Genomic DNA, 15,724 nt, shown 5'->3' on the forward strand with positions numbered 1-15,724 from the left:
GGAATTCCTTTTCTCAGCCATTGTAGTATTATCATTATTATTGTTATTTAATTTTGTTTTTTGGTAATAGCTGGTACAGCTAGCTCATCCAAGTAGGTGGGATATGCATTAACCAGTGCTTCTACCTTGTTCCTCTGCGGAGAAGCTGCCTTCAAGTTGCCCAAGTAGGAAAATGCAGAAATTGCCTCTTGTTTGGGACCTGTTAGATCAAGTACAGGCTGTTTCTACTCACTGTTGTAGGAGCCCGACCTCGTCAGCAACCATTGCAGAAATGCAAGATGTTTAGATGTACCTGGGTGATGCGCTGGTGGAGGGTTGTGGTAGAACATGCAGTCTACAAAGGATCCAGATCGCTGCTTGGAGGCTTTTCTGGATGTGTTGGCTTTTCCCTGAGATCATGCCTTGAACATGGCTGCAGGCCATAACCCTGTGTAACAGCGGAGGGAGTTTTGATATTTTTTTTTTTCCTCCCACTTGCTTCTGCTGCTCATACATGGGATGAAAGCATCCCTGCCTGATCGCAGGGTCCACTGTTAAAGGTAGATAAACAGGAGCTCTTTGGTAGAGGTGTGTTTTTGCTGTTTCTGCATTGGTTGAGCCCAGGCTAGAGAGCATTGCCCTGTCCAAGGGGTAGTCCTTGCAGCAACTCTTGTGACTTTACAGCTGAATGTGTGTTTTGGACAGCTGATAAGCAGGAGCCAGGGGCCTGCCCCTGTCCTAGCAGGACCTTGGCTTGCTGGCAGCTTCCCTTCCCCCTCTTCCAAGTTCCTTGAAGAAAAAAATAGTGTATTGCTCTTTCAAAAGTGATGTTTTCATAGCTTCTTGGGGAGCCTTTATCAGCAGGCTTTCTCCACCTGTGCTGTCCTGCGTGCTCCTCAAAAGAATGAATCTTTCATCTGACCCTTCCCAGCTACTTCAGTGAATATCCTCCTCCCAGCAATAAATAGGATCCATCAGGAGAAGGACCTGTACCTCTAACTGGAAAGAGCTTATGGGGTGGGAAGGTTGAGTAATCTGTTTCAGCATCCGAAACCTTCCAGACTCCAGCAGCTCTGTGCAATGGGCTGTGCTTGCTGGCAGAGCCACCTGAGATGGGAAGGGGAAGGCGAAGGCATTCCCCTGGGGTGGTGTGTGATGTGCCAAGGCACCGGGTGTCCGCTCAGGTGATGGGTGCGTGCTTCTGGCTGCCTGTTCCCTGCTATAGGTGCTGTATTGGAGCCAGGCACAGCTGTTGATGTCCCTTGTGGCTGTGAAAGCCAAGAACTGTCAAGAAAATGCTCATTTTGCTTTTGCTTTGCCACCTGCGCTCCCTGGCCTGTTACAAAGTTAGGTGTTCTCTGTGCAGGTTTCCATTTGATAATGCTGGCCAGCAGGAGCATGGGGGTGACAGCAGCTAGCTCATTGTGTGGAACTTTGTACATCTCGTGAGCTCTTTATTCCTCACCGCTGTCTCTTAGAAGCCAATATAGAAGGTTATTTATGAGAGCAATACCTTCAGGTAAACACTGTCTCCTTCAAAATGTTTCTCACAACAAGTGGTTGAATTGAGGTAGGCTGCAAGCTGGATTGATGTTTAACTTGGGATACTAAGAAAATACTTCCTCTGTTTAGTTAAAGCAAACAAATCGAGAGGGGAGGGACCTTTTAAATATGATTCACACTGCAGCTGCAATCCATACTGATTTTTTTCTTTTTTTTTTTTTTCTTTTACAGATATATTTCCAACTGATGGCCAGTCTGGTATGTATTAATTAAAAATGGAGTTCTTCAAACCTTCCTCTCCCATGCCTTCCCTGCACTTCTCTTTCTGCAGAGACAGCGCTAACCAGATTTAGAAGACTGGTACAGGAATATGCAACAGACATTAATTTAAAAAAAACCAAAAACCAAAAAAACCCCACAATCCCCAAAACCAAAACAAAAAAAACTCGTCAAAAAAACAAACACACACAAAAAGCCTGTCTAATATTTGGCCATTCCTATACGGCAGCGATATGTTTTATGCTTTCATGTAGTGATGACTACAACTGCTGGAAGGTTACTTTCCTCCTATGCATTGTAGCATTGCAAATTTGGGTGTCCAGGGTGAAAGATTTTGGAAACTTGTAGGTCTTGATCATCACACATAACTGAAAACATTGATGTGTCGAGATGCAACTGTAACTCAGAGTCACTGCTGTTAGTCTGTATGTTAGTTGTATACAGCTTGATGTGTCCATGAACCTGAAGATGTATATTTCAATTTGCAATACTTTGAAAAGATGCAGACTTCCCCCTTGGCTTGTTTAGTCTGTGTGTTGCTGCTGAATATCGCTATTAATGACAACCGAGATACACACTGTATGGCCATCAGTGCAAGACCAATGAAAACTTCCTGGCCCCAGTAGTGCGTGCAGCCTCGCTAGGAGAGACCCTGCAGAAATGGATTGGGGCCCTAGGGAGGTGGGGGGAGGCTGCTCTGGGTGGAGGTCCCAAATTAGGAAGGGGATGTAGTTTTTAAAAGTAGCTATCGGTGATCTCAATTCTTGCTTTTCCCAAACTGCTGGGAGCTCTTCATCCAGGTTGATGTTGTTGAAGTGCCAAGACTGAAGGAAAGGTTTATGTTTTACCCAGTGATACAAAGACCAGTCAGTAAAATCCTGTTGTCTCAGAGCTGTAGTGCCTTGTGGAGATGTCCTGTAGCAAAGGCACTGGGAAATGGGGGTCAGTGGCTGGCTTGTCCTTGTGCGGCCTCAGACATGTCACTATGTCCACCTCCTACCTGCATCTTTGGCTTTGCAAAGCTGATTTCAGTAAGAGTAACTGGTTTTAAGTGGTCTGGTGTAACATTGGAGACAGTGTAATTTGACTTAATGAACTGAACAGAGGGCGGGAAGTCGCGTGTGTGTGTGTGTTTCCAGAGCTCTAGCCAGCTAATGAGGCTGTGGTATATAACTAGATCCACTGGAGCATTGCAGAAGATGTTGACTTAACCCAAGTAGTAATCCAACCCATTTGTAAGTATTTTATGACTTTCTCATTTTCAGAACATGTGTGAGTGTGAAATACTAAGACTGATTTTGAAGGAGCAAAGGTATATTCCCATGTGTTGAGTTCATAAGAGGCTTTTCTCCACCCTGCTGAAGATCTGCCTTCATCGGCTGTTGGGTTTTGTCTGCCTGTGCTGCAGGCTTGGAGATGTCCTTTGGTTGGCACAACTCCATCCTCTGCCCTCCAGCTGGTTGGGGACCTCCGCAGCTGCCTCCAGGGTGGGGCATGAGTGTGTGTCTGCAGCAGATAATAGCGTTTCAGTACATGCGTGTTAGATGTCAATAGTGTTGCAGAAAACATTACCTACAGAGCTTGGGGTTTTTATACAATTCTATATTTTTAAGGAGATAAGTGAAAGCTTAAACAGGATTCCTCTTAATGATAGTGGCACAGGATGCTGCACAGTCCTTTCTCATGCCTTCTCCAGAAAAGCCTTAAAGCTGGTGCTATGCTTTTTCTTCCCATGCACTAAGCTTATCTGGGAGCCCTGCTATCTCAAAACACAGGGAAGTGTGAAGGCAGAGTAGCACCGCTGGTGGGGGGCAGCAGGCTTGCCTGGAGCATACCTGCTCCTAGCACCAGAGTTGTGCACTCCTGAGGCTGTTGGGTTTGACTCCCTCACCTCCCTTTCATCGCTGAGGTGGTTTAACAAGTTAATTTGCTGAAGTCTGTTAGTACAAATCACCAGAACTCCCATATCTATGTCAGTGCCTATTTTCTAAGGTTAATCTTGTAAGGCCAGGTGGGTCTGTATGGCTGGTTTCCCCTCTTGGTGAGAAGTCCACTGTTCTTCCGCCCAGGGAAGTGGTTAGCATAGTGATGGAGGATGCTGAGTTGCAGTAACAGAGTTGGGACTTGCATAGGTGGGGAGCCTGAGCCAAAAATCAGCCATTTTGTAGGCACAGCAGCTATAGCGTGCCCCAAAGCATGTTCCCGCTTGTTAGCGTATGGATGCTGGAGGCGTTCTGCCCTCAGCCTGGTGTCACATGCAAGCACTATGGAGGTGGAAGGGCAGCAGTGTTTGCGTCCCGGTTACCTAACAGCATTTGGAAATAAAGCTGTTCTCGGAGAGAGGTGACTGACTTTCTTTTCTGTCTAGCACAGCAGTTCCTCAGTCCTCTCCTCTCCCACATCCAGTGACTAGGATTTGGCAGCTGCAGGGTGCTTTTCAGAAGAAGCCATTTCAAACCTTCTGATCCAGAGCTCAGGTGGAAAGCCGAGAGACTTCAACACCCTTGAGAGGTGTGGGGCTGGGCTTGGCAGAGCAGAGGCATGGACTCATATTCCCTGCCTTTGCTGTTATACGAGGGCTATGAGGGCGCATCTCCACCCGGACTTCTGTGGACGTGTTGGCCGTGAACACCTAAACGCTCTGCGAGGCTGCCAATGCCATCCACCTCCCAGGACTTGCTGCTGCATGGGGTGGTGAAGTTTGCTGCCTGCTATTTAAGGAAATACTTCGCTTGTTTTAAATGGATCTCCTGCTAGCGGATCTCCTGCTAGCTTCGTGTGCTGTTCCTGTGCCCTCCTGGCATTGTACACTGCAGCCAGCCCTCATCCTTTCAGTGGTGGAGGATCCCAGCCTTTTTAGTCTCACCTCTTAAGGGGCTGCCCCTGGGCGATCTATTTAATTGCTTTTCTCTCTGCATCTGTAACACTACTGTGCCTTTGTTGAAATGCAGAGACCAGAGCTGACTGCAGGGTGCAGTTGTGGATGCACTGGTGTTCAACAGAGCAGTGAGTGATGCTCTGTCTTGGTCTCACTGCTTCTGATGATTTTTTTTTTTTTCATCTGCTGCTGTACCCCGAGCTGATCATTTTGGAGAATTGTCAGCAGTGGCTGAGGTATCTTTCTTGAGTTATAAATGCCACTTTGAATTAAACGCCATGAAGTTTTCCATAAAGAGATGTAGAGATGTGGGTGATGCTCCCACTGCAAGGAAGCAGTTTTTAATCCTTTATAAAGGATCTATAAATTAGGAGAGAAAGTGCTGCGTTGCAGTCTTTTGTAGCTGGGTATACCTGCCTCCTTTGGGAAGACTCACTCTGATTAGGGTGGTTTTTACTCTTTTACATTGTGTATTGACAGAGGGGAGGCAGCCACCTGTAGCACTGGAATTACCTGGATTGGAGAGAGTGGTTTATGCAGCAGGATCGACATGATTGTGCACCCAGGAAGGAAGTTGGCAGCATTTGTTGCATCAAAGTTACTTTGAAAAATCTTGACTTTCACTGCATCTGGCTTAAGGTGGGGGGCATAAGTGAGGATATTGTGTCTTGTGCTTGGAGAGCATGCCCTGAAATCAGCTTGGCTGAGGTACAGTAATCCTTAAGTAGCAAAAAAGGAGCCTTTCTGCCTGCTCTCAAAAATTGCAAGAATGTTTGGCTGCCCGATTGTTTTCAAGGTTTTAATGCTCTTGATTCACCAATAGGAGGAAGCCCCCATACCTGTGCTTGGTTTAATCCAGGTGGTTACGGGACTGTAGGATTTCTTCAGCTCATTTCTGGAGACATTGCTTAGTGGGTGACCTAGGTCTGGCCTCCCTGAATTCCTGGGAATGTTTGCTGCACTTGGTCCTACCACCAAATCGCTATTGCTTTCCTCCCACCCCAAGAGATGCGGCTGGATTTCTGCCTGGTGGTGGCTTTGTCTTCCTTGGCCTCGCAAGATGAGCTGCTGCTCAGTCTCCTTTTGTTATATGCAGTCGGGGAGGCACGTTTGCAGCTGACCTGGTGCGTACTTCAAGGGTGAGGTCTAGTGGTTGCTTTGCAAGTGGCCACTGCACAGGGGACATGCTGGTCCTGCAGAGATCCCTTTGCAGAAGTAGCCGAAGTCGGGTACAGGAATCATAGTGGGGAGGAACTAAGAATGATGTTATTTAAATTGCATCACAGTCTACTTTCTGGAAACCCACTCTCTGGCTCTCTTGTTTGAGATGATAAGTTTTCCAGAGGCATGTTTTGTGCAGAGTTTGCACCTTTGCCTTGTACGACCCCTCGCCCTCCTCCGCTGGCACGGGCAGTGGGAGCTGCACAGACCCCTGCTAGACAGTGCGAATGCTCAGAGCTGGAGGGTCTTGCGGCAGGCACTTGGCTCTCAATTCCTGTCTCTTCGTTGTTAAATATTTACAGTGAGATGTACCAGATGCTTCCCAGGAAGGGTTTTGTCAGCTTCCAAGTCCCCAGATGCAGCTGCAGAAGAGGCTGACGGCCATTAAAGGGATCATGTCAGCGCGACGCCCTGGGTTCGGCAGCGATGCGGTGACCTCTCCTCGCTCATGCTATGGGCACTGCCGGTTGTGCTGTCTCATCGGCCGCAGTGGGATGTGCGCAGAGAGCACCCCTCTGCTGATGACAAGAGATTAATGATGTCTGGTCCTCAGGCTTTTTTTTTTTTTTTTTTTTTTTTTTTTTCCATTCTCCTTTGAAGCTCTTCCACTGCAGTGGGAGGGGGAGCGGGTGATGCTCTTGGCTTTTGTTGCCGCACACGTTTTTTTCTGGGACCTTCTCTCCGCAGCAGTGGCACGCGTGTGTGACGGCTGCACGCTGCCTTTGCTCCCTCTCCGTTCTCAGTGTGGCCGTGTCTGTCCTGTTCGCCCAGCTGCCCTGTGGAGAAGGGTGGGCTGATCCAGGTGAGGCAAACTCCCGTTGCCAGCTCTGAGCATCACCAGCCCTGGGCGTGCAGAGGCTGGCAGCCAGAGCATCGCTGCTGAATGCCACCTCTGCACTGGGCACGCTGGTCAGGTTCCCAGTGTGCCTCCAGCTTTCAAGATAAGGTCCAGGACCTTGGGCTGGGCCCTGTTTGTTGCTCTTGGTGCTTATCAGCTTTTGTGGCTGACAAGGTGACCTGCTGTGCAGCGCTGAGGGTGGGACGGGAAGGTCCCCCCCGGCCCGGGCTGCATGCTGGTCTGCCCCCCCCTCCCCGGGACAGCCTGTGCATGTGCATGCACCCCAGGCTCGCTCCCATGCCGGGTGTCCCCGCCTCGGTGTTAAAACTCCTGGCTGGATGAGGGACTTCCCAGGTGCCATGGAGGTAGGATCTCTGGAGGTGGCAGGTCGGTTCCTCCAAGGAGGGGCCAAGGGAGGGGCGGGCTTGCTAGGTCATCGTTTTTCTAACTAAATATAGTTGCCCGTGCTTTCATAAGGCTGGGATTTTTGCATCACGTGACTGTCTTATCCCTCCTGGCCAGCAGTCGGTCAGTGTAGGGGATCGTGTGTCTGAATGGGTAATAATTAACTGTTAACTAGCTTTTCATTAGAGCCTGGCAGAACAGGCAGAGTGGTGCAGCAGGGGTGAGCAGGAGTGGAGGAAACTGCTCCTGGTCCCTCCCGGAGGGTGGACAGCCCCCTTTAATTTGCAAATCAGTTGCCCCCAAAGGTGAGTGGGTTGGGTTTCTTTTTTTGCTGTGTTTTGTAAGGAGTTGCAAGTCCTGCCATGCCTTGTGTGTCTGTCCTTGCTGTCCTGTAGTTCCTGCTCATTTCACCCCTCCCTCTCCCCCCACCGCTGATTTTTTTTTTTTTTTTTTTTTTTTTGTAGGTCCCAAACTATCAGCTGGTCTCCAAGCCGGCTTGGAGGAGAGCCTGACCCTCCGGCTCCTCCACGATTTGGCCTGCCTGCATGCCCTTGGGCCCCTGCAGCCTTGCCTCGGGCACCCTCCTCTCCCAGCGCCGAGGCGTCCTTGCTGCGCCTCGCCGCCCTGAGCGGCAGCTGGATCAGCTCATGCCTTTTCTCAGGGGCCCCAGCCCGCTCGTGACGGACTGACGCGGCGTTTGACCGGGAGCGCTGCTGGCTTTTCCGGCCCTTCTCCCTGAACCATTTAACCCGATGGAGTGTTTGCAAGTGTCCTCAGAGGCTTTTCTCTTTTCCACTGGCTAAATGTTCTGCTGTCTGGAGACTTGTCTGCACCAGACGAGCTGGGTCAGGCACTGGTGCTGGAGTAGCCTGTCCTGCAGGGGTGGTGGGGTGATGGGTGCCTTTCTCCCTGCTCAGGGAGAGCAGGGTGGCTCAGCAACTGTGGGGGCCTGAACCAGCCCAGCTCCCTCGTTTTGACAGTTTCTGGAGTCCGGTCAGCTGGGTGACCTTGGCTGCATCCCCACTGTGATGCCTCCTGGGGTCTGGGAACCACTGGCTTTCCCAGCAGACAACCCTTCATTTAGGGCTTGGTTTTCCTTAGAAAACTGGGAGGCTTCCTGTGCTGTCTCATTCTGCGTGAACCTGGTGTCCCAGGGATCGGTGCGATGGTGTGAGCGTGGATCGTGTGTCAAAAATTTTCCTAGAAATCCTCTTCAGGGAAGAGCGTTGCTTGAAAAGGTGGTGGAAAGATGTCACTTGGCCTTGAGAGAGATCATTTGCTACCTTTAATAGTAGCCGTCTGTGCCAGGAAGTATCCATGGTGCCCTCGCTGATGCTGTTAATGTTAGAAGTGCCTGTCGGCATTTCTTAACTCGGTCCTTCTGGAGTGTAGCTTGGCCACAAGTTGAAGGTTTCTGCCTTGGACTGGGAGGCTGCAGGGAGGATGGTTATGCATCTTTGGTAAGTCCAGACCCTTCCTGCTCCTCATCTGCCCTGGAAATAAAAGTCAGACCCTGCAGATAACTTGTGTGTGCAGAGCTTGTAACAGTTATGTGCGTTTAAAAAGCAATACTGTTCGTCAGCTCCCTGTGACCAGGGCTGTGTCACATCTGGTGCCCCTGCTTGCTCTGGAGGTCTCTGTGCAGGTCTGTGCTGCCTGTAGGGTGCTGTCAGCAGAGACAGGCTCTGCACTTGGCAGTCTTGAGCTGCTTTAGCTCCCCTTGCTCGGGAGCTGTCTTGGGAGTATCAGCTGAGGGATGTGAGGGCTTGAAAAGCTGGGAATATAACTCCGATGCCCACACTCCGAGCCCGTGACAGTGCTGTCCCGGCACGCTGTATTGAACCTGCCTGTACCCCTGGCATCCTTCCCCGCACTTTTCCAGGGCGAACTCCCGAGCTCTCGGAGCCTGCCTAGGATGCCCAGGTGGGAGTGTTCTCATGCTCTCTGCAGAGCTGTCAGATGCCCTTTTTGAAGTTATTTTTAGTGAGTGATCTTTGCAGCAGTTGCAGAGCTTACATTGCAGAGAAGTGTAGGCAGCTCCCTGCTTCCTTTGCTGTTACACTAGGGCTTGTAAGGTGGAGCTGTCTGCTGAGGAGCTGCAGAAAATTGCTTGGAAGGCTTTGAGCCATGGTGCCTGCAGCTTGTCTCTTGCTCCTGCTGAACAGGCTTCCCACATGCTTTACAAGCCTGAATCCCGCTCAGCCATGCAGCTTGAGGATCCAGTCTTCTGCTTGGTCCTGACCTTGCCCATTCTACTGCAGTTTTTTCTTGCATGTGCAGGACACTTCTGATATTGCAAAGGTGTTGCAAATATCCCACTTACCTTTGTAAACAAGGCCAGATGCTGTGCTGCCAGGTGGGAGCTGCGAGACCATGTGCTGCAGGCGGTGGGGCCAGCTGTGATTCTCTGCAGTCCCCAGGAGCAGGTGGGAGCCCTTGTTGTGGAGACACCGACTCCCTTATGCTGGAAGATGTCCTTGTGATAATATATCATTTAAAGCTGTTGAGAACTCCATCCAGTGCTCCCTTGATTTCCCCTTCCATGCATGCACTTCTGGCTACCACTGTGATTTGGCAGGAGGTACAGCCATAAAATGTTGCAAACTGAGAGGAGGTGCAGTCTGCATGCCCAGTTTGCCCTGAACCTTGCTGGTTTTGTGTACCTTATGACGTGTTCAGAATGTGAGCATGCCATGCAGTCAGTGCTATAAATCCCAGGCTTTTCCACTTATGTTTGGGGCTGCAGAGACAAGTGTTTCCCATCTCGGTCTGGCATTAGCTCTGACACATGGCTGAGGCTGGTGCTGGGAGCAGCTCCTTGGGAGGCAGGCAGAAGTGGAAGATGCTGCTTGGTCTCTGGGGATATCCGCACCTCTTTCTGCACACAGGGGTGCTACCAAATTGCTCCCTGGGGAGACTGAGGTCCCCTCCTGTCTGCCCATGCTTCCCAGCCCCTTTACAATAAGGGTGTGTTGCCCACTGCTGCCGTCTTGCTGATGAAGAAATGGGTGCACCAGCCACAGGAGGTGGGCAGAAAGTGTTTGCCTGTCCCTCAAGGCTTCTTTGCCTGTAACTTCAGGGGGGGCCTCCATGGGACGGACTCTCAACAAGAAAAACCTTCAGCACTGTCTGCAGCAGGCGGGCTGCTGGTGGGAGGGGGAAGGCTGCTGTCTGCTTGCAGGTCACATCTGGCCTGCAGGACTGATCCTGCAAATGTCTCTGGAGAAGGTGTGGTGTTGGTAGGCACAAAGCTCACCAGCTTTGTCCTCTGATGGCTCGGTCAGGCTCAAACCCCAAGTCATGGAGTTTGAGTGCATGGGCAGTGATGAGTGCTACAGGAGAGCCTCTGAATCAGTATCGTGCCCGTGCTACTGTGTGGATCAGGCTGCCCTGGCAGAGAGCTTGCCTGAGGCCTGGAGGAAGGACAGGGATGGGGTTGGTGCCCTGAGTTGCCCTTGTTGGCAAGATGGGGATACACCTTTGTGCAGCTATTCTCTGTTGGCTCCCTAGGTCTCCTTTGGGGCCAGCAAGGGGATTCTTGCAGCCACAGTGGGGTCCTGGCAGGCTTGGCTGTGGCTGGCTGCCTGCTGGGTCCCTCTTTCTTAGGGGGATTGCTTTGCAGGTTGGTGCTGTCCCACTATGTCTGTCGTGTGTGTTGTACTCCAGGAGGGACTCTCCTGCCCTCCTGGAAAGACTCTGAAGGAGCTAGCTATCTCCAGGGGAAACAGCTGATCCCCAGGCTGATTTTCTCTGCCTGGACAATGAGCATGTATATACAAATAGTGTGAGTGAGTAGTAGTCTTCTTCAGTGTAAGCTGTCTAATGATTTCTGTCTTTACTCTCCTCAGAAGTTGTCATACCTGCGTGTCCGTTGGTTTCTCAGGGTTAATGCAATACCTTTTCCTTGCTGTGTCATTTTGACTGGGGCATTATTCCCCCTCTCACTTGCAGCCTGCTCAGACCCCCAGGCCGCTCAGGGCTCAGCTCGCCCTTGCCCAAGCTGCACTTGCTCTTTCTCACCTAGAAACCTTGAAGAAGTATTGCCAGAGCGGGTGTCCGGTCGTGTTGGTTATGAGCTGTGGTCCTCGCATGCGCCAAGACTGTCCCGTGGAGCACTGGAAGGAGGGAGGATGGTTTGGAGACTGTTGAGCAGTGAAGTGGATCCCAGTGGACTGCTGGGCACGTGGCAGGCTGTCCGTGTGGCACCCTCGGGCTCCTGCCAGGGCTCTGGGCTAACTGGGGATACCAGTTTGGCTCTTCCAGCCCCAGCAGGACTTGTGGCACGGAGCATGCACTCCTGCCTCAGCCTCTCCAGCGCAAAGTCCGGGCTCTTGGCTTCAAAACCACCTTCATCAGCAGTTTCTCCTAGGTGCCAGGCTGTGGGCTGGAGGAGCTTGGGGGCAGGACGGCTCCTTTCTGTTGACTTGGCTTCTGGGGAAGGAGGGGTGTGCTGTGTCAGGGACAGAGTGTGTGCCGAGCTGAGGACTCTGCATTCTTGCTGGGAGCCTAGGCTGCCCTCTGAGGCTGTCCCAGCTGGTGCTGGGGTGCTCTGAGCCTTGTCTACGGTGCACATGAGTGGTAGGTATGCCAGGAGCAGGCACTACAGCTTTCTTCCTAGAGGATGCGGGTATTTCTGCAGTATAATGCCAGGTCTCTGCCCAGCCCTGCAGATTTATTCCACCTTCTCTAAAAGTCCATTATAAAGCTGCATTGGATGTAAGAAAAGGTAGGGAACCAGGCCAGCGGGCATTGGGTTTGATTTTCCCGGGTAAGGTAGTAAATACGTCTCCTAGGCCAAGCTCAGTGGTCCTACGGCACGTGTCCCTCTTGGTGGGGCGCGGGTGGCGGGGGACACACACGTTTAGCTGTGGACCAGCTGTCACCCTGGCTGACTGGTCCTTGTGCAATGGCTCTTCTCCTTCCAGGTATGAGGCATTTGCTCACCTGGACGCCCCCGTGAGCTTCTGCCTCGAGGTCTGCTGTGCCACAGCCAGCCGCGGGCTGCAAGGAAAGCACAAGGTGCCTGCGCAGCCTTGCCCTTCTTGGTGCTTGCTGGGTGCATTGGGGAGCGAGCAGCAAAAACCAGTGAATGCTTTGGCTGTGCCTTGGCCGTGGGAGGCGTTTGGCTGCAATACTGGCATTGAGGCTGCCATGCTCCCACCTGTGCCTTGTCCCCTTGGTTGTTAAGAAATAACCTCCTCTTGGCTGGGCAACCCCATGGGCAAATGATCTGGTTCTGGCTGCAGGCAGCAGATCAAAACTCAAGACATGCTTTTCTGTTCCTGGCTGTGCCAGCATCTGCTCTGTGGCCGCAGGCAAAGCCGCTCCTTCCTTCCCTGCCCGTTGTCCCCTTGCCAGTCTCACACCACTAAAGCCCCGGCTCCTGCTGCAGCTGTTTAGTCTGTCCCCTCGCATGGAGGGGCCCAGTTTTTTGGGGGGGGCACAGTCAGCTGGTGCTAGCGGAACTGAAAATTCCTTATTGCCCCCAAATAAATGCAAAAGGAGGTTTGCGAAATGCTGGCAGGTCTGAGACATCTGTCAGCAGCTTTTAAGGGTTCAGCTATCAACCAGGGCAGTATCTAGTATCCCTCACTAGCACTGCTTGTCCTGAGCTCCTGTGTGGGGGTGAGCAACACCCGCTTGCTCCCTATTTCCCAGGTTGATGCAGTGATGAAGGGCAGCAGGGTTTTCCTGCAGCAGGATTTGGGCAAGGGGATCTTTTCAGCTGTGCACCACAAGATGTGCTGCTGTCCTGGTAGGATGGTTTTCTTCTGAAGCCTGAGCACCTGGGTTAGCCTAAATGTGGTTTGGGTGGGTTGGGTTTGGGTTTTTTAAACTAGAGTTTGCTAGTGTCTGCAAGGGAACATGAGTAGTTTTGGGTTTGATGTCCAGGAGCTTGACTACAGAATGGCTGATGGGCTGGAGCTGGGGCCCTCAGTTAGGCTGACATGCCCTGGAGGGTGCCAGGCATGCACAGCTTCTGCTTGCCATGGCCCTTGGCCCTGCGGATGGTGTGTTTGTCTATCCACTAGCATAGTCACACTGTCTTCAGTCTCCTGCCTTGGTCTGAGCAGTCTCCACCATGACTTGCAGATCTCGACTCCATCCAGGCTGGCGAGAGCCGCCTGCAGCCCCCGCCGCGGTGCTGGTGCTGGCCTGGCTGCGCTCCCTGGAGCAGCCTCCCTGCCAGGCTGCAGTGCTTTGCTTTGTGTTTTGTCTTCCGCAGTGCTCTGCAAATGCTAATTAGTCTTCTCAGCACCTCAGATAAGGGATCCTTGTTCCTATCTTGCAGATAAGGAAACTAGCAGAACTTGTTTCAAACAACCTCCTCCCTCGCAAAGATGATGGGAGTCTGTGGCACCCGCCGCTGCAGCCTGTGTCCCTGCATCCTCTTTCAGGAGAGGTTGTGAGAGGGCCTCTCTTTGACTGGTCCCCAAAAAAGCACAAGCACATCTGTGGCCATGAGGCTCCTGAGCTGAAGCAGCTGGAGAAAAGGGCTGGATGCCATTGCTGCGAACCCCGGGGCTGCTGTGTGGTGGGAGTAGGTGCCCGGGTGGGATGCTCACAGTGAGAGAGGGAGCCCTGCTCTCCCCTAGCCAGAGAGATCGGTGCCTAATCAGGCTGCAGAGCAAGTTTACTTATTTTTTTCTGCATTGCCAGGCATGTCAGTGCTGTTGGAGCAGGCAGAGGTGCTCCATACCTGTGGAAAACTGGGCTGGCTGCGGGTTTGTGCTGTAGCACTTGGTGGCTTTTGAAGCTATATTTAGTTGGTGACATCTGTGGGCGTTGAGTGGAGGATTTTAGGGGCTGTTTTGAAAGCACTTGCTCTTCCTACACTAGCAGGAAAGTTTAAAAGCCTTGTGGCAAGCTTTGTGCCATGGAACAGGGATTCTCAATGAGGTGCATGTGGAATAAATGAGGGACATGTGGGACTGCCGCTGCACTTGGGGGGAAGCAGTGCAGGTGGGCTGGGGAGGTCTGGGGAGGAAAGGGGAGGATTTGGGGACCTAGCTGAGAGCTTGGGCTCTCCTGGGGGTAAAATCCCCACACAGGAGCCTTGGGGAAGGGAACCGGCGAAGGGGAGCGCACGTGGCTCTGTCGTGCCATGTCTGACTGCCTTATTGGCACTTCAAAGCCTCCAGCTCTGAGCAAGGCCGGACTGGCAGGATGAATCACAGGTTTCAAGGCTAGGAAGGGGACCGGTTTTGATCATATAGGTAAAGTTGTCCTGCTTTATGCAGGAGATCAAAGCCAGCTTTGAGTACAGCTGGGTAGGTAGGCTATTCAGGGTGTTTCCCAGGGCATCCCCAGATAGCCTGTGTCGTGCCTCTGGGCTCTTCTCTGCACGTCCCTCCCACCCTTGCCCCCCACCCTAGTCTGGGGTGCTTTTCTTGGAAACAAAGCCAGCAGAGTCAGCAGAAATGCTTGCTCCTGCCAGGTGCGTGGCACTGGGCATGGGCTGCTCCTCAAGGGAGGGGCTGGTGGGCTCTCCTCTCCCGGTGGAACGCTGCTGTCGGGGAGGAGACCCTCCTGTGTGGCCCTTGTGGGGCTGGTGTGTGTTAGGCAGTGGTGTGCTGCTCTGTTGGACTCTGCGTGTGCCCTGTGTGAGCCTGCTCCGGGTCCAGAGACCTTGCAGCCAAACCTGGGAGGGGAGAAAACAAGTCAAAATTTCTTCTTCTGCTTGTATGGAGGTGGTGTGTGAACAGGAGCCAAGACAGGTCATGGTGAGGCTGAGGTCTTGACTTGCTGCAGATCTTGTGTGAGGTCCATGGTGGTGTGAACCCCGACAGTTGCATTCTGATACCTTAAAACACCCCAGAGGCACTCAAGTGCCTAAATACTTTTGGCTGTGGCAGGATTAGGCACTTCCCAGATCCGCCTCCTTCTCTTTGTACGTTCCCCCATGTGAACTTGCTGCCCTGTGCTGCAATGCACTGGAGATCAAAGCACAAGTTGAGCAGCGCCCGTGTGCTGCAGGCTTGCATGTTCCTCCATCAGAGCCCTCCTTTGCTCCCTGGGGAAGGCTGGCCACATTGGCGTGGTGGTGGGCCTTGGCTGTTCAAGGGCATGTTTGTTTTGCTGTGCAAAACAGCGGATAGAGTTCTGCGTGGTGCTTTACGGAGTGAGCTGAACTCCTTGCCACCCCTCCTCCCTGGCTGGCAGGGCCAAGTGGGGAGGTCCGAGCTAAGTCAGGGAGTGCCTTCCTGTGGCAGGATGGTGTTAAAGGTCTATTTTCTTGGCCACCTGGATTGATCAGGAGTTGTCTGATCTTGATGGGGCCCTTCTGAGACACAGGTCAGGAGCTGGCTCTGTTTTCTGTTCACCTTTTCCTCTTAGCCCTCCTTTGCTGAAGGGGGAGCTGGCTTGCTTCCCACCTGTTTCCCTCTAGAGCTAACACTTCCACAACCCTCAGCTGTGTTTTAACAGTTTTGTTCTCCTTCTTTTGTAGAACATACAACTCCTGCAAAAGTGGTGAGGGCTGCCAACCCAAGACAGCGGAAAGGAAGCAAGGTAAGGCCGTGCCTGCTGTCCCCCTCACTGGCTACCAGCTTCTGGTGCAGTTGTCAACACTGCATGAGCATCTTGAGGGTCTGGTGAGCAGACCGCTTCCTTCACCAGCC

At 52.2% G+C, this 15,724-nt stretch overlaps 1 protein-coding gene across 7 annotated transcripts in view; it reads left to right on the forward strand.

Annotated features, from left to right (window-relative positions):
- LARP1 (La ribonucleoprotein 1, translational regulator) overlaps positions 1–15,724 on the forward strand; it is a 48,828-nt gene that overhangs the window by 15,095 nt on the left and 18,009 nt on the right. For 4 of the 7 annotated variants that reach the window (XM_052772200.1, XM_052772195.1, XM_052772196.1 and 1 more), the window contains exons 2-3: positions 1,714–1,740; positions 15,553–15,614. In XM_052772200.1, the coding sequence (XP_052628160.1) occupies positions 1,714–1,740; positions 15,553–15,614 (89 nt within the window). Of the gene's footprint in view, positions 1–1,713; positions 1,741–7,387; positions 7,409–15,552; positions 15,615–15,724 lie in introns of those variants that run through there. The other 3 variants (XM_052772199.1, XM_052772198.1, XM_052772201.1) reach the window with 2 other exon arrangements.

The sequence above is a fragment of the Harpia harpyja genome, chromosome 20 (assembly GCF_026419915.1).
Source record: "Harpia harpyja isolate bHarHar1 chromosome 20, bHarHar1 primary haplotype, whole genome shotgun sequence".
NCBI lineage: Eukaryota > Metazoa > Chordata > Aves > Accipitriformes > Accipitridae > Harpia > Harpia harpyja.